The 18,932-nt window shown below is 40.4% G+C and overlaps 1 protein-coding gene across 1 annotated transcript; it reads right to left on the bottom strand.

Moving 5' to 3' along the window:
- Positions 1–8,078: 8,078 nt before the first annotated feature.
- cahz (carbonic anhydrase) lies at positions 8,079–18,717 on the bottom strand. The gene is made up of 7 exons (XM_032532366.1): positions 18,449–18,717; positions 17,220–17,417; positions 15,465–15,583; positions 11,470–11,562; positions 11,298–11,360; positions 10,963–11,118; positions 8,079–8,526 (listed from the first exon to the last, which is right to left on the bottom strand). The coding sequence occupies exons 1-7, from the start codon at positions 18,480–18,482 to the stop codon at positions 8,407–8,409; spliced, it is 783 nt and encodes a 260-aa protein (XP_032388257.1). The 5' UTR covers positions 18,483–18,717; the 3' UTR covers positions 8,079–8,406.
- Between the last annotated feature and the right edge of the window lie 215 nt (positions 18,718–18,932).

Raw genomic sequence — 18,932 nt, 5'->3', positions numbered from 1 at the left:
GTTTGTGTTTGCTGTATTATCTAAGAGTCAGTGTTGGTACTCTAAACATTTTACAGATTGTACTTTTGGTAATGTGCTTCAGACAAAACAAAAACCAAAGCAACTAGCTGTATACCCTGCTAGAGTTTAACACAGTAATATGACATATTCAGCATAATCGGACAATAATGTGGGAACGTTTTTGGCATACACTGTCTAATAGATTGCATGGTGACATTCAGGCCTAAATGTGATCAATGTATTGATTTTCACAATGTCATGACCTTTCTTTCAGCCACAGTCAGGACAAATTTGGTGCATATAGGATTGTTCTGGTTTATTACAACCTTGGCCCAATGTTCTCAATCTAAAGGTCTCCTTTACCCAGAGATGGGAAGTAACGGAGTACAAATACTTCGTTACTGTACTCAAGTAGATTTTTCTGATATTTTTACTTTACTTTACTACTTATTTTTGTGGCGACTTTTTACTTCTACTCCTTACATTTTAACACAAATATCGGTACTTTCTACTCCTTACATTTTACAAAATTGGCTCGTTACTTTAGTTTTGTACAAGTGGTCGTCTTATCGGAGAATAGCGCGGACACGCGCCACACACCGCGAGCGGGTGCGCGCGCCACACGGAGAAAAAAGTGAGAGAAAAGAAAAAGAGGCAAGCTGTCCGGAGGATAACCAGCTGAGATTGTGTGTGTGAGTCTTTGAGAACTGTAAGTTGTATAACTCATGTTGTCAGTTCACTTAAGCCTGTTACTGGTCTATAGTTCTTGCACATTTAAAGTAAGTTAGCTAGTGGGTTTGGTGTGCTCTTCACCTGTTAGCTCGTGGTTTTGGTGTGGTCTTCACATGTTAGCTCGTGGTTTTGGTGTGGTCTTCACATGTTAGCTGGGTTACACGTTGGTCTTCATGAAGCATCAACACTTTCACCAACTCTATTCGCATGAGTTTTTTTTAATTTATTTTTTTTACCAAACTTCAGATTCTGTAATTCAATTGACAAGTGGATGGAACCTTAGCTAGAGAGAAGTTGTCTCCGTCTGTTTTAACAGATACACCTGGGGCCAAGTTGGACACCAGAATCAGCTTTCCAGTCCTAATTTAGTCCTCAACTTTCACATCATTTCACTGGAGTTTTTGTTATTATTGTTTATGTCATCAATACCATATTCAATCTAAATGGATGGGAATATATCTACTGTACGTTGCATTTGACGCACGACTAAGAAAACTCAACAGATTCAGCATTCATTCACAGCAAATCATTGAGGCTTGATGGCGCTAACGTTAGCACATAGTAGTATGGATGGCGCTAACGTTAGCACATAGTAGTATGGATGGCGCTAACGTTAGCACATAGTAGTATGGATGGCGCTAACGTTAGCACATAGTAGTATGGATGGCGCTAACGTTAGCACATAGTAGTATGGATGGCAACATGATTGAAAATGAAGAAAAAAGGGCAGACAAGCAGCAATACATTCCCATCATCCTCGACCTTATCTGAAAGAGATGTAAACAGTAGGCATCAAGAAAGACTCCTGGCCAATGTGCTGGGGAACTTCCTCATTAATGTCAGTTTGTTTATTCATATTTAATCCTTTATTTTCTTTCCAGAAGCCATATTTGAGCACACGCACATACATGTAGATTCATTTACATGTTAGGGGGGAGATTAAAAATAGAAACTGGATCTGTGAATTCTTACAGATAACAACTGAATTCATATCTTGCTAATGAGTCAGAATCTTATTAACCTGGAGTCCCAGTGTCTGTCATAATAATAATCATATATGTTATGTTTTAGGCCTATTGGCAGACATCCATTTAAAATGTAGCCATTGCCATATAAAGACGTACCCTCCATGTCCACTGAAGTTCCTCAGCGTCTCTCTAGTAACATTTGTGTGATCCAGGTAGCTTTGCAAAAAATATTGTTGTCATTCTAAGGCTACTTTTACTTTTATACTTTAAGTAAATTTCCAAGCCTGTACTTTGTTACTTTTACTTGAGTAAAGAAGTTTAATCAGTACTTTGACTTTTACCAGAGTATTTTTTAACACAAGTATCTGTACTTCTACTTAAGTACGGAAAGTGAGTACTTTTCCCATCTCTGCCTTTACCGTCAATATCACATGCTTGGTCGGGTCTACTTTACGTCATATAACACCTGCTTGGTCGGGTCTACTTTACGTCAAATAACACATGCTTGGTCGGGTCTACTTTACGTCATATAACACATGCTTGGTCGGGTCTACTTTACGTCATATAACACACGCTTGGTCGGGTCTACTTTACGTCATATAACACATGCTTGGTCGGGTCTACTTTACGTCATATAACACACGCTTGGTCGGGTCTACTTTACGTCATATAACACCTGCTTGGTCGGGTCTACTTTACGTCATATAACACACGCTTGGTCGGGTCTACTTTACGTCATATAACACACGCTTGGTCGGGTCTACTTTACGTCATATAACACATGCTTGGTTGTCTCCTTTAGCGTCATATTACGCACTAGTACGGGACTGTTGGCCTCCCTTTTGACGCTGTTAGGTCAAGGATAAGGTCGTGGGTGGGTTTACGGTTCCATCACAGGCGGTAATAACGGTTAAAGAAGAAAGCGGCTTCCCTGACAAGCGGCAATTACTACTCTGTATGGATGCGATATGATTTATATCTTAATCATACGGTCTGGCTCAGGTTAAAGTTTTTTTGAAACACAAACAATGAACGCCATAGAACTTTCTTTTAGTATCCAGTTTGAGTCAGTCATAACGGAGAAAGAACATAAATAAACAACTTCAAAGTAGATTTTCTTCGAGGCTAAATTACGTGGTATCGTAGCGGTGCACACGCAACTAGCTTTTCAGATGGTATTGGAGGCCGAAACTGGAATCAGTATCGAAAAAAAATCTAGTTTAAAGAAATGCCAATAAACCAGAGAACAATTTTTCTCCCATCCTGGAGTGCTGTGTGGACTAGTCAGACCCTCTTTTGCAGCGCTGTGGAGGAAGGTCTGGCAACTTTGGTGCACATCTGTGCTAACCCCAACAATAAAATCGTATAGCACTTCCATTAAGGCCTTGAAAGGAGGGAAAGGAGGGACCAGACGGGATTCCAGCAGATGCTCTTAAGGCCGACACCGAAACCTCCACAAACATTCTTCACCACCTCATGAAAACCATCGGGTGAGGAAGAAAATGTCCCATATGACTGGAAAGATGGCCACATCTTGAAAATCCCCAAGAAAAGAGACCTCCAGGAGTGCAAAAACAACAGAGGAATAATGCTCATAGACTGGGTTATGAAAGAAACAACCAACAATAGACGAACCGGCATACAGTGGAGCTTGACAGAGCAGCTAGAGGATCTCGATTTTGCCACTGGCCCACTCACACCAACAGATGCAAGAAAAATCAGGAAAACTGAAATAAACAGCTGCTCTGCTTAGATTCAAAATAAACTCATCAAAAACTAAAGTATTGCATATCAACAGCAAGAACAACACACCCATAATCATGGACCAAAACACACTAGAGGATGTGAACAACTTTACATACCTTGGTAGCATCATTTCAGTGGAACGTGGCATGGAGAACGATGTCCAAGCCAGGATCGGAAAAGCAAGGACAACATTCAACATGCTAAACAATATCTGGAAGGCAAACAGACCCTGTCACTCAAGACCAAGCCGCAACGCTTCAACTTAAACGTAAAGACCACTCTACTTTATGGCTCAGAAACCTGGAGAATTACCACCACCATACTCCATAATAAACTGCAAACCTTCATCAACCGGTGTCTCAGACGCTTCCTGGGTACATACTGGCCCAACAGCAAATCTAATGCCAACCTGTGGGAACTCACCAAACAAGACAAGGAGGAAGGGAGGCAGACCGAGAACCACCTGGAGAAGAACCCCAGAACACGAGATGAAGAAAGAAGGGCTAACTTGGCAAATTCTGGAGCAGAGGGCCCAAGATCGAAAATGATTGAAGAGCTGCATCAATGGCCTCTGTACCTATGAGAATTTAAAGGTCTAAGTGAAGTGACTGTTTTGCACTGATTAACACATATAATGATGTCTAACACCATGAACACCTGCAGAATAATCAAAGTATGGTCCCATGAGGACGAGCAGCCACAAACACATTGCTCATTTCAGCCTGCAAATATTCCAATGAAAAGAAGCTGTTTCTTCACCTTCCCCTTCTTCTAGATTTTATGATATGAACATGCAGTTGCCATGGTTACTGTTGTCACTCAGCCGTGAGTGGCATTGTATGTCATTGTGGGGCGGGGGGATGGGTGCTCGTGGTGCCAGAGAGAGGAAGCTGGTTGGGGAATCCTTTCATTACGTAATATTTGGAGTTAACACAGAGGATTAGTCATGCATCTCTCTATCAAAGCAGGGCAGAACATGAAGAGCAGCAACAGATTAAATAAAAACCATGTTTACAATCACAACCCAGCCCTTATCTTTAAAAATCCTTCACCATTTTCAGTTCGGTTTCACTCATCTGTCTCAGCCTGTCATTGTCTCTCACTGAAACAGTGGTCTAGTCTGTGAAGCAGAGATCCATCAAAGCCCCTTTCATATCCTGACGGCCACGCTACACATGCACAACCACACGCAGGAAACGTAACCAGTTTGTCTTTGAAGTGGACATGGCATTGCTCTGTGGAGCCGCTGCCCAATCTGTCCTCTCATTAATACCCTTTCCAAATTTCTCAATCAGGAGAGGACAAGAACAAGGACGGACTGGAGAGAAATTGGACCGTTGACAGAACAGAAAAGAAACAGTATCATAAGCAAAAGGGTAATTACTGTCTAATAGTTGATGTGGTTTTCCTTTTACAAAGGAGTATTAGTGTTTGAGAAAATATCAGAGATTTTGAAAAGATAATGAAAGAAATGAAAGAAATTATTTGATTTTTTAAAAATACTTTGAGACAAAAAGTCGTAATAGTTGTACATATGTAAAATCCACTCTCCATCCATCAGAGGATCCTGGTGGCTCATCTCAGTCAGGCTCTTCTTTGTTCTGGCTCCACAGTGGTGGAATGAGCTAATTTCTCCCCCAAAAATATAAAAAGACAAACAAACAAAAAAACTCCCCCTACACCCCTCCCATCCTTCACTGCAGCTGAGACACTGAAAGAGACTGTCAGAGACTTTTAAATGGCCAACAAAGACCATCCAGCTAATGGTTTGTGATGATGAGGACTCAAACAAAGGAGTGTTGGTAGAGACACCAACTACCAGCCAAACATTGTTACATAAGGCTTTCACCAGTCAATACCACTCATCCTCCTCCAAATGCAGCAGAGCTGTTTTACAATTGATTCATAACAGAATCTCAATTTGTAATTCTTTCCTAATTATATCAAAGTCTGCATTGTGTAAAGTATCATGTGAAAGGAATTAATTATTGCAATAAAGCATCCCATCCGCCCTCATTAAAATTTGGTTTAACCAAGTAAAATTCTTCACTCAAAGGATGTTACAACATAGAGTTGTACTTATGAACTTTGGCATCTTTAAAATACATTATACTTAATTTAAATACTTGATGTACTCTGGACAACAGGACAGCGGAATGTTAATGTTAGCGTGTTAACATGCTCACAGTGACAACATGCTGATGCATGGTTGGCATTTAAACACAAAAGAAGATCAGCTGAGGCTGATGGGAATGTCATCGGTTTTGCCCTCCCAAGGTGCCTTTGAGCAAGGCACCGAAGCCCCGACTGTCCATGGGCAGCCTGCTCGCTCTGATATCTCTCCGTGTGTGTGGTTCCTGTCTGCAGGTGTGTGTATTTCTGGGCCTTTGTGAATGTAATTTGTATAATAACAGAGTGAATATTCCTCTTTAGTTTTGCAGGTGCTAAACTAACAGGTCATAAACTAAAGTATTGGACAAAGGTGAAATGTTGACCTGATAATGGTGCTAGATTAGTTGTCATGGGAACACCAATGGGAACCAATCTTGAATCAAATTACATGACAATCCCTCAAACAGTTGTTGAGAAAGTTCACTCAAAACCACAAATATCAACCCTAATGGAGGAGCTACAGGAAAAGACAGAGGATCCCCAAAGGAAGTTAGGATTCATCCTCTGGAAACCACAAAGGTCTGTACATGAATGTCTATGCTGTCCATTCAATGGTGAGATATTTTAATCTGGACGCAAGGACGCACACATTGCTATCCTCAGTGCCGCAAACAGTAAAATATCTGTGATAACTAAATTCTGTTGAGTAATCCTGTAACGTGTAGATCAAATTAAAGTTAACATGTAGGAGTTGTGCGAAAGAAGGACAACTTGACGCATCTGCAAGTTATGAGCTTTTATTGATACGATTATTGTCCGTTATGACATGATAGATTCACAAAAAAACATTTTCCATCTGTAATATGACAGAAGCGACACACTTGTAAAATGTTACAGCTAAAGCCACACTCTGAAAGTGCTTTATTACATTGAAAGTAACATTGAGCTGGTCTGCCATTGATCTCAGTTTAGTTTCAGTAATGACTCCAGACATTGCTGGGAAACTATGAGTATTTCAAGAAACATTGACATGAGTCATAAAGGCATATGTTAATGCACTGTGGTGATAGGTAGTTCAGTTGATAGTTTTTATTAAACATGGAGTGACACTCTGTAGTACTGTAGACAGATGAGTTGATCCATGGCATCAGTAATGCGGATGTGCCAGTGGGGTTGGGGCTGATTTTTGCAACAAAAAAAACTCCATTCACCCAGAATGGCTGGAAGCCCGACACAGACAATAATCGTCACATTTTCTTTTTACATGCATTAGGGTAGACATGGCCTGAGACTGAGCCATCAGCCAATAGGTAGGGCTGAATTTCACAACATACTGAGGCATTCTGTAGCATTACCATCATGAGGTGATCATAAGTCTAAAACCCCACTTGTAAAAAAAGTGCCAATGGATGGGGGGTTGTCGCAATGCATAAATGTATAAATGTATAGTCACCACTGCAAAATGTCACGGCCAAACTCAGTATGATCACTTTGTCTCAAACTGACAAAATAAGGCTTTGATAAAAACATGAGCTTTGACAATCTGAGCAGCTGTCTGCAGAACAATATCACAACACAATAAATGCACGGAAAGAAGCTTCAGGGCATTGATGAAGGCTTTCGTTTTCAAACAAGGTAAAGCATATTACTTATAATTATTAAAAAGTACGGAAGGAGTATTATGTTTTTTTTATAATTTATAGTTTTTTGTACCTTTGCCTGTAATTAGAAGAATATATAGAATATAGCACAAATCATCGCATTTTTCACTTCAATGCAACAATGCTAACACAGTGTATATTACTGTTGATTGAAAATTATACTCTTATAAATAAGAAAATAATTTAGATTATTAGTTATAAAGTGACTAGAAGAAATTGGTTGCATAACATGTTACAAACAAAACAAGGTCAGGGGTCAGAATTCCTGTCCCAGCGTTAGTATTTGTGACAATTTCAGTCGATCACTAGTCCCTTGGAACCTGTGTTGGCTGATATAGACTTACATTCTTAGGCTATGGGTGTTAGTGCTAAGGCAGTGTCTGACCAAGCGGAAAATGCGTATGCAATATGTAATATTTCTATGAATGGCACATATGTGACCAATCTATGACCCCATTTATACATAGTTACTGAATGCGTCTTGGTAGATCGGATCTTGGTGGTTTGAAGTGCATTATGGCCAGGTGTTAAGATGTAAATGCATCTCTCTCTCCAAGACACGTATATGATATTTAATACTCCCACAGAGTCACCTATTTCAGTGAGAAGTCTGTGAAAATAGCCACTCAGTGTCGGATTCTGTTTTTAAATAGATCAATGGTCTGTCTCTGTCCTCTTGATAACGGCAATTAGACTCACACAAAAATAACAGTGAAATTAGTTGTGGTTCTCTGTCTCATTCTTAAACTGTAGAACGTGTTTACATGGACGTTGCAACAGTGACGTCACCCGTTGGTTTGTAGACTACCGTTTTGAAGCCTCAAGTTTGGCATTTGGCTGTCGCCATCTTGGTTCTTTGAAACCAGAAGTGGCCATATTTGGACTAGAGGGTGGACTGGATTTAATCTGGATACAAAACACTCAAATTGAAAAGTGTAAATGGGGCCAATGTCTTGATGGTGTCAAAGCTTAAAAACGGCTCAAAGTTATTTTATTCAAGATACATCCAGGTAGTATATGTCATAAAACGTGTAAGGAGAAGTTTCTACATTTCAAGTTAATGTCAATAGGGCTTATACAAGCTAAGAAAAGACTGCATATGAAGAAAAATGGGAGTACGAAGGTTCAGGAAAGGAGGGAAGGATGAGCCCCAAGGGGGTAAGGAAGCTATGGAGATGAAGCAGGGTTTATTTGAAGGAGGCGCGGACCTTACGGCCCTTTAGAGGCTGAGGAGGCCTGTAGTTGTCCTCCATGCAGCATGGAGATTCTCCTTCTCCAGTGAAGAGGAGGCCGCGGAACTTGGCCATCTAATGAGGAAAGGAGACACAGAGAAAGCAAAAAGAGAGAAAAAAAAAGATAATCAAGATTTAAAGTTTAAATCAATGGACCTGTGTCCTGAAACTAGCTTTGACCTCCACTTGGATACAGCAATCTATTTTATTTATTTATTTGATTAGGACAATGCACATTAATTAACATTTCGTTAATGCGCCAGTCTTCGCCAATTGGCAATTTTTCAACTGTAGTCCTACCTAGGATGCATGTCTTTAATGGTGGGAAGAAAGTGTAGCACCCGGAGAAAAACCCACACAAACACAGGGAGAACATACAAACTCCACACAGAAAGTCCCAGAACAACCTGGATTCAAACCAAGAACCTTCTTGCTGTGAGGGAGAAGTGCTAACCACTTAGCCATCGTGCTATATACAGCAACCCTTATTTTTGTCATTACTGTATTTAATTCAAAGCATAGAAGTCCACATTGGTTTTGTTGGGGATGCTTGATTTGCAATTAAAGCTTATTAGATTATTATTTTTAGCAGATTTGTCAGATAAACATTACTGTTGTGAACCTTATTCCAGCATAGTATAACAGAAAATGGGTTCAAGATTAGTAATGTGGTTTACATAAGTTTCCTACCCTACCTATGAAATGTAACCAGACAACACTTGGCGGTGGCAGGAGTGATAATCCGGAGTAAAGCTCCGCGCCAGTTAGACAGGGCACCCACCTCCCACCCCCCTGCGGTGGTTGTTATCTACAATGTGCACATGATAGTGCAGAACACAGCCCTGCAGACGCAGAAACGAGCATGCAAGCCTCAATGTGGCATAAACAACCACTCCTCTGGGAGCCATTTAGCCTTTAGCTAGCTGTTAAGCTTGGATTTAATTTCCCGCAGCAGGCTCACTGAGCAAGGCTTGCACTTCTTTCTTTTTTTATGTTGCCTTGTTCTTTACTGCATGGGTGGCTTAATTTATACACTGCAGAAGAAAATAGTCTTCTACAAAAGCACACCTCATACACGTACATTTATCTTATATTTAGGGGAGATAAACTGAGCGTTACACATAAGCCTTTTGATACGTTAAGAGCCTTTTACCTATGAGTGTTTTATGTCACGTGAAAGTACAGGGTGGCATTAATCATGTAAAGAGATAAAGAGCAAACTGGCCACTGGAGATACAGGGAGTCAGTGTAATCTAAATAAAACAGAAGGCCCTCAATGCTCACACCCACCCTGCTCTAAAGCATGATATGGCTTCTGACACTTGACAGTGTTAGGACCAATATGTTGGCCCCCTGTACCATGCACAAACACTTAATGAGATGACTACCAAATAAGAGTGTGTAGGAAGGTATTTGAAAAATACTTTAAGACTATCTGAGACTAATGAGGGAATAGCCAGCGCTCTTAATTCTGCAGCAATTTGCGACATTTTTTTTTTTCTCAGACAACCTGAGGCATGACACTAGTCTTATATTTTCTCATTTTAAGATGAGCACTTTCAGCTTTAACTGGAGAATTCAGCAGCAGTCGCGCCAGACCACCTGACTGAAACGCTGTGCTGAAATGACTCAATGCATCGATGTGGACCTGGATGATTCTGCATCGATACAGTGATAGAACATTATCGATTATTGTATACAGATGTTCCAGTGGCTGCTTTTTTTGTTTTTGCCTTTTGTCTCTTTTCTGCTGTGTTCAGACTCCGCTGCATTTAGGAAGAGTCTGTTTCTTTGGGTCAAATTTCACCCATTTTCAAAAAGTTTCTATATCAGAAATTTGGGTTTCTTTCAAACAAACTGTCCCAAAAAATAACGAGTAACGAGTAATCTGGATGATCAGTTCACTACATTTATTTAACGTGGGTATTTATTTCATTTTATGGTATTTGAAGAATTATTTTTTTATAAAATAACGTTGAGAAACGTGACAAAAGAAAAATGTTGGAAAAAACAACAAAAAAGTCCCAAAAAACGTCAGACAATAATCAACCAAAACATCGGAAAAAGTGACAAAAACACTAGATTGTGTCCATTACAAGTAACACATTACAAGAAACCTTTTCATAGTTCTAAGAGCCCCCCATTTTATTTAGATCTTGGAACGCCATTTTGAAATGGCCTTTTTTAGCTCCTATTTTTGAGTCGGTCCTCGCCCTGCAAGAGAGGAACTTTGTACAATGATTGGTCTTGAAGTGAGTGTATGTCGATGATTGATCAATCACATGGCCTATGCAGCACCGGCAACTACCATTTTTAACCACTTGCTAACTAGGCAGTCTCTACAAAAGTACGATTTGACAACTTATTGCTTCATCACACTTTCCTAACAGCATAGAAAGACCCGAGCTAGTTAGCTAACCTTAGTCTCCCAAAGGCAAGTACATTAATAGTCAAAACATTCCTTTTGATTTGGATTTTGAAGTGCGTAAGTTTGTAAAGAAAGTGAAGTACTTGTGCAGGGCTGACGCTGATTGGCTCCTTGAGGACGATCCAGGTGACACTCTCCAACAAGGGAGGCGTGGTCAGAGAGCCATCATAGGTCCAGTAATGCAGAGAACCAGGAAGGAGAGTCTTTGGGTCAAAGTTTGGAAAGGTGGTCTGCTTTCCCTGCAGGTGTCAGGGAAGAAGGGAGGGAAAAGAGGGGGTAAGGAAGGAGTTGTTGCTCCTGTTTATCATGAAAATTGAGCTGACAGTTTTAAAAACTTATTAATTGCTGTTCATAGAAGGCATGAGCACATTTGTATTCAGGAAATCTGTTTTGTGAATTCTGGGACCTTTTTTTTTACCTTAGTCTTAATAGCATCCAAGGCATCCAGAACTTTCTGAAGCCTGGGGTTGGCAGCACCAATCTAGAGCACAACACAAATATACACAAGGTTGAGTTAACAATACTCAGATTCAGTGTTAATTATTTGGCTTTTCTCTTAAAAGTACTTGCATGAATCACTGATAACTCACCTTGAGAAAGACCCCGACCACAGCGAGTCCATCCGGCTGGCTGGCTGCCTCGCCAAAGCTAGGGTACTTAGTGTTCCAGTGCACCAGATGAAGCTAACAGGAAAAAGAAGCAAAGTTTGACCTCTAAGGCACAGGCTACAGACAGTATCTCATCTTATCCACAACCTATCACGAGCAATAGTGTTTTTATTTAACGCATTCTCATGATTGGGTTTGTATGATAGATAGATAGATAGATAGATAGATATTTATTGATCCCAAAAATATGGGAAATTACAGTGTTACAGCAGCACACCAAATATACATACACACAATATACATGAATAATAATAATAATAATAACAAAATATAAGAATAAAATATAAGAACAAGTATTTAAATATATACAAGATGGGAAAAAAACAAAAACAAAATGTGCAACTGTTTAAGTATGAGCATGCTAAAATGTAAATGACCCAATCGTGCCGGTTGTCCTTATTGTAATGTTGGGGTGTCTCAGAGTCTCATCTAGCACCCAGGGATGACGTGTTGAAGAGTTTTATTGTCTGTGGTAGGAATGATTTCCTGTAGCGGTCCGTGCGGCATTTAAACTGTCTGAGCCTCTTAGAGAAGCTGCTCCTCTGTTGGACCAGTGTGGGGTGGAACAAAAACGGTTTTGTATCATGACGAAAAGTTATGCTACAACGCATATGATATCCTATGAAATTACGGCGTGACAGTGATGTTAAGCAATCGTTAGTTGAGTTTGGCTGAGGAAAGGTAACTGTAAGCTGGGTACAGGGTAGCCTGGTCCTACCAGACTCGTACATTCAGTTGTACAGAGAAGGAAAATGAAAACTGAGCGGAAATACATAGGAGGGCGGAGCCAGGCTAGGACAGAGGATGTCTAGGCACCGAAAAGACTAGAAAAAAGATTTTGGTTACCATTAAACACCAGCCCTCTAAAGAAGTACTTTCAGCACACAAGCATCCGTGTACTGGGTGAAAGTTGTGTTTTCCCTTTAAATTCTTTAGGGACACAATCTCCGCTACCCTTCTTGACAGTTATACGAGCCAACCATTCACCCTGACCTCGTCCCTACGCAATCTTCGCGGTCATACACGGTACATCAGCGGTCCGTGTGGGGCTTACAGTAATAAATATGTGGTACACATACAAATTACAGCTAATTGCTTTTCCTAGCTGTTTGCATGAACGGTTTAGCCTGTAAAATGAGACAGTGATCTGAAGAGACAAGAGCCAATTGCAATTATTTTCGTCTAGATCCAAAAATGTCGGAAAGAATAGAGTGGGAGGCCCATCTGTGATCGTTTAAGACTTTATCTGGATCATTTTCTATAGTTCCCCTCGCGGCTGTGCCACAGTCAGGATTTTGAAAATACAGTACCGAGGTGATGAGGATTTTTTATGTGTTTATCTGTACATTTCTTCTTCCTGAACCATTTATTCATGCCTTTGTTTATTGGCCTGACAATAGTCACATTTGATTTATTGGTATACATATACATTTATATATATATATATATATATATATATATATACATCTGCAAGGGAAGGTGTGTGTTGCTGCAGACATGGCACCCCTTCCTTGTCTCTGCTTCTCTTCCCAGTTGCTGGATTCACCTGCCAACCCATTGTAGGTTGGCCCAGGTTTGCCTGCTATAGTTTCCGACTGCTGGGGGACTTCTTTTGACAAACTGAGCTCCTCTCTATCTCCACCCGTGTGCATTCATGTCCCATTAATGCTTGTTGTTAACTTGGCTCCAGGGAGCTTGTTACTAGGAGTCCTGATGTTTTTCCATCTTGCAAATCTCCTTGGATTGGGGTGGCGCCTACGTCGTGGTTGCAGCTGCAGCCATGGTCCTCTTCAATGCCCTGCTACGCCCTGCAATGCTTCATTAGTAGACTTGACTACTGTAACGGGGTCTTTACAGGTCTCCCTAAAAAATCAATCAGACAGCTGCAGCTGATTCAGAATGCTGCTGCTCGAGTCCTCACTAAGACCAAGAGACTGGATCACATCACTCCAGTTCTGAAGTCTTTACACTGGCTTCCTGTGTCTCAAAGAATTGATTTCAAAGTACTCTTGCTAGTTTATAAATCACTAAACGGTTTAGGTCCAAAATATATTTCTGATCTGCTACTACACTATGACCCCCCCAGACCTCTCAGGCCATCTGGGACAGGTCTACTTTCTGTCCCCAGAGTCAGAACTAAACAGGGTGAAGCAGCTTTCAGTTTCTATGCTCCTCATATCTGGAATAAACTCCCAGAAACCTGCAGATCCGCTGCTACTCTCAGTTCTTTTAAATCAAGGCTGAAGACCTTTCTTTTTGATGTTGCCTTTCTTTAAATGAATGCTCATTTCTTTAAATTTCTTATGCTGCACTGTAACTTTTATTCTTGTGTTTTATGCGTCCTAATGTTTCTATTTGGTTTTTAACTGTCTATTCATGTGTCTTATTGATTTTTAATGCTTATGACTTTTAACTGTTTGTACTTGTGTTTTATCTGTTTAACTGATTTTGTGTAAAGCACTTTGAATTGCCCTGTTGCTGAAATGTGCTCTACAAATAAAGCTGCCTTGCCTTGCCTTGCCTTGCCTTCATTATTTTTAGTCATGGTTCTGTTATCTGTATTGTTACTTACTAATATTGCTACTGTTCATCAGACCACCTGCTGTAATTTTTATGAATAATATTTCTCTATATCTGTGTATCTGTGTCCCAATCGGCAGCGGCAGATGGCCGCCCACCAAGAGTCAGGGGCTGTCCGTCAAATCTTCACCCTTGGATGGGAGGGGGGTTGGAAATTGTTGGGTCTCTGTAAATTATAGAGTGTGGTCTAGACCTACTCTATCTGTAAAGTGTCCTGAGATAACTCCTGTTGTGATTTGACCCTATAAATAAAATGGAATGGAAATTTAATTGAAAAGATTTGTTACTTTCACATTGTTCACCTAATGTAATGTAGTGCATTCCAGTTGCACTCGGAACCCGGATTTCCCGAGGTCAAAGTCAGTAACACACCCCCTAACCTCGGATTTCTGACCCCGGAACTCGGACAACCACCGAGTACCACGAGCTAAAAAACACAGCTGCAACAGGTTGTGAAAGCTGTAGCTTATAAGCACATCTTTGTTATTTGTATCTCACTAAATCAGTCGTACACGCAGGGCTGTCCATATTCTATCCGTGGACAATGTTGTCACTCTGTTTTTACGCTCAAAAACAGCGTAACATACACTGGCATGGCAACAATGGCTAACCTGGTTAGAGCTAATGAAAACAAGAAAAATCTGACTTGGAAATGGAACGCATTCAACTCTATAAGCCTCTCGACAAAGACGGATAGCACCACCATCAACCCTCATGTTGTCCTCATGTTGACCCGTTTTCCTATATCACATATCAATGTTCTTTTTAACTACCCAAAATAACATGATTGATTCCACACAACGCTCTTTGGCAAGTACAAATCTCTACTTTCATTAATTTTGGGGCGTCTTATTCAATTTTATTGCATTTGAATAAACAAATTAAAGTGATTTTGAAATAGTATGAGTAAAATTTGACATATTCCAGTCTGTGATTGTCCATCAACATCCATTCCTTTAATTTTAGCCTTAATAATTTCTAATTTCGGCTTTTCTAACTCAAACATTAGGTATAATTTCCTATAAATGAGGTTTGTTGAACACAAATTGCAAAAATACCTGTAAAACTAAAGTTAATGAGTTCGTGTTACATAGTGTTAAACTGTCAAATAAAGTGACAAAACATTTAAAGAAAAAAAGCGTCAAAAGTGTCGAGAAATGGGACAAAAACGTAAGAAGAAGTTAAAAACATCAATAAAAAGCGTTGGTTTTCAATTTTGACGGGAAGACGACACAAGGGTTAACACCACGCAAGCGAGTTGTGCATGAAATGACACAAATGGCGGCGCTGTTACTGCATGTGGTGGATGCAGGCAGGCGCTCCAGCAGCTTCAGTACCTCACAGGGGAAGTTGATGCCATTGACAGTGTGCTCGGAGCCTCTGTCGTCACTGGCTCCCCAGTGGAAATGAAACTGCTTCAAACGATAAGTTCCAGAAATAGGACCTCCTGTCAGGGCTGGTTAGAACAAAACAAACACATCGTTAGTGATGCACCCAGGAAAAGACCGATCCAACACCAACACCAAGGAAATCCATGCTCGTCAGTATCATGCACACGGTAATGACGTGTTCTTCGATTTGTTCAGAATCCATTTTAATGCTTTTTTTTGTTTCTGTTTAATGTCATATGCGTATTCTTCTTTGAACATGTGTTGCCGCGGTCCTGTTTATCAAAGGGATCAACATGGTTTCATTAGTTCTCTGAGTTAAAGGCGCAAATTGAAATGGTAAATTAAAAGTTTTGTTTTTTTTAACCATTAAACACAGAACCATGTCCTGTGAAATTTCCCTTGCAAGACATCCTCCATCACTTTTTAAAGGTGCACTCCACTGACTTTTACACATTAGTAAAGGTCATGGTTACCACTCTAGCTAGCCCTGAGGATGTCACACTGAGGATGTCATGATGATGTCGTTGGCATGGAGAATACACACTTACAAGCCTGTTTCAAACTGGAGGTGTGGACTTTGAAAGGTGTGGGTGTATACCATGACGGGGAAGTTCTAATAAAAGACACTGTTGAGGTGCATCATGGGAAATATGTCACAATGGGTTTTTGGAGATTGTCTCATAATCTCTGCCTGTTTTGACCATTCTTTTTTATTTTTATTTGTCTGAATATTAAACATAAGTCAGTCTCTGTTGACCCTGTCTGGTAGCTCATGATTAGGGATGTTCTTGTTAACTTCTGTATAATATTGGGCAATATTTGGTGCCATAATAAACTCAGAGAGTCTACATTGTACATTGCTTATTTATGTCTTATATGTATTGGATTTAGTTTATACTTATGTATTACATTTATTGCTGCTATACAAAGATAAATCGTACTGTTGGATGACTGTTTAATAACCAGTGTCAGTGACAGTGCAGCAGGGTGAGGCAGGGCGCAGATGTCCTGTTGACCTCCTGATACTCAAACAGGGCTGACATCATCCGGCGCTCTAATCTGCCACAGTACACGCAGGGGTGGAGGCATTAACAAGACAGCCAGATAAAGTCAACCGATGCTAATACTGTTGTAGAAAATTATATATTTGCTGCTAAAGCTGTTTAAAGCAAGTACATGTATTCGAGGACGACTAATGTTCTGTCCTCACCCAGAAAACAACCTCATAGGTCGATAATGCGAGCAGATCGTGATGCCCCAAAATGTCTTGTTAGGCTCCGACCTCTCAACACTTTTCTCTGGAGATCAGGGTCCGTGCGCCGTCAACTGTTATTTTGAAATGAATCAACTTTTACCCATGAGTTTTATGGCCCTTAGTCTCTGATTTCAGTAGTTTAACGTGACTCATTTTAAGCCAATCGCTGATGTTTTACTCAACCAAAGTTTATTTCTGTTGCCTAAACGTAACTAATTTGGTTTTAAAATGTTTACTACATGCTTAAACTGAGCCGGTTACATTACATAACGTTACATTATTAACCCGCCATCGTGCGACGGTAAATAAAACGGTCTCATGTCATTTTGGGAAGTTTTGGAAATCAACTTATCATGTTTAGGTATGGCAATGTGTCAGATGTGCATGGGTAAATGTCTATATGTCCTCATTGTGTCCTAACACTATAGGTGCTGAGCGGTGCTTACTAGAACTGTCTGTGTCGTCCACAAAGTCCACCTGGAAGGAGTGTCCGTTGTTGAGGATGCCGTTGGAGTTGGAGGGGTCGTACTTGAGCTTTAGAGGCTTCAGAGTGGAGTCGTATTGGGCCTCCCCTGGGACGATGTTGATGGGAGACTGTCTGGCCCCGTTAGCCACAGGAAAATCTTGTCCCCATTTTTCAGGTCCTACAAACCCAATTTCAAATATTTAGAAAAGGACACGCTAATAGCACATTGTTTTGTCCAATTCTATTATTTTTCAGTGTGTGGAGTATTTCCACACCAACCTCTTCAAGCCTCTTTATTTCACCAGTCTAAAAAAATAACAATTATCATTTCTTTGCCATTTTTTCCTTGTTCTATCAGGCAGTAGTGCCACAAGAAGTGTTCAGATACTTCCCATGATAGCACAGTTAAAAAATGTACATTGTATAAATTGTAAAAACTAGGAGTAAGTAAAAATACAGAAGTATTATCAGAAAAATGTACTCAAAGTGAAAAGAGAAGTACAATTATTCAACTATTCTTCCAGCATGATATTACTAGTGTACTATTGGTACTGCATTGCAGTTTAAGCAGCATTTAAAAAAAGTAAAAAAAAAAAAGTAAAATGGAAGTAAAAACGGGCTGTACCTTGCAACTGAGTAAAGTAAATGTACCCACCGGTGGCTAATTCTGATCTCTGTCCTTACTTCTGTAGCTTTATAAGAAGCTATTTTAGATCCTTCATACACATTCTTCTCATAACTCAATAAATCATTTTAATCCATCAATAGTAAAGGATCCACATTTGAAAATGTTCCCATTTTCAAGTCAATTTATAAATGAATGACCTGGATGTTTTAGCCAGTGTTAATTCTTGGGGTAGTTCAAATTCTAGCAATAGTTCACTTATTTTTTATTTATTTTTAAGTTTTTATATATGTTTTGCACAACCTCCCCAGCCACTAACTGGCCTCTAGAATGGCTGGATGTAAAATAACACACTTTTCTCTGTTTAAGCAATTGAGCAGTCTGAGTTTAAAACTGAATTGTTCAATAAAATATCAACTCTAAATGGAAGTTATGCTACTGTGGTAATGTAAACATTTGAGTACTGAAATTGTCATTGAGGAATGGCACATTATCGTCTGCAGTGATGCAAAATAGATGTCAGAGTGGGGCAGCAACTTGTTACATATAGAAAAAACTCAACATCTCTGATGAGAGCTCCTCACCGTTAGTTGGTCCGTATCCCCATCCGTGAGACATGGTTGCTCCTGCTCTGTGCTATCCTGATAACACAACAACAAGAATGAATCCAAGTCAGGTTACAGGTCGAAAAGATGCAGAAGAGGAGGGTGATGATGATCTGGTGACGGATGCCCGCTGGAAGCCTGCTGCCGGGCTTTATATATCGGCTGTCTCCTGTCAGTGCTCACAGCGGAGGGGGAGGGTTGGCTCGACGGCCCTTCAGCGGGCAGGTCAATCCGGAGAGCAGGGCAGCCATCCAGAGCGTCGGGTCCTGGAGCTCTCCACCTCCTCGCCTCTCCTCCGCGTCCCTGCTCATTTGGAGTATTCAGCAGATTATTGAAGATATGCTAAGATATTTTTTTTTTTAATCCCTGATCTCTCCGCTCCCGACAGAGATGGATTAGTCCCTGATGCGCGCACATCATCCCCACATATTCTACTCATCCTACCGCCGCGTGCACGCGCTGC

Source organism: Etheostoma spectabile, chromosome 12 (genome assembly GCF_008692095.1).
Source record: "Etheostoma spectabile isolate EspeVRDwgs_2016 chromosome 12, UIUC_Espe_1.0, whole genome shotgun sequence".
Taxonomy (NCBI): Eukaryota; Metazoa; Chordata; class Actinopteri; order Perciformes; family Percidae; genus Etheostoma; species Etheostoma spectabile.
This window is presented reverse-complemented; position numbering and strand designations above follow the sequence as displayed.

What these genes read in the sequence shown, in the direction of transcription:
- cahz (XM_032532366.1), bottom strand. Translation starts at nt 18,482, where the DNA reads ATGTCTCACGGATGGGGATACGGACCAACTAACG. An exon ending in GGACGACACAGACAGTTCTA is followed by an intron (nt 15,584 to 17,219) that starts GTAAGCACCGCT and finishes TGTTCTAACCAG; the next exon opens with CCCTGACAGGAGGTCCTATT. An exon ending in TCAGCGTCAGCCCTGCACAA is followed by an intron (nt 8,527 to 10,962) that starts GTACTTCACTTT and finishes TTTCCTCATTAG; the next exon opens with ATGGCCAAGTTCCGCGGCCT.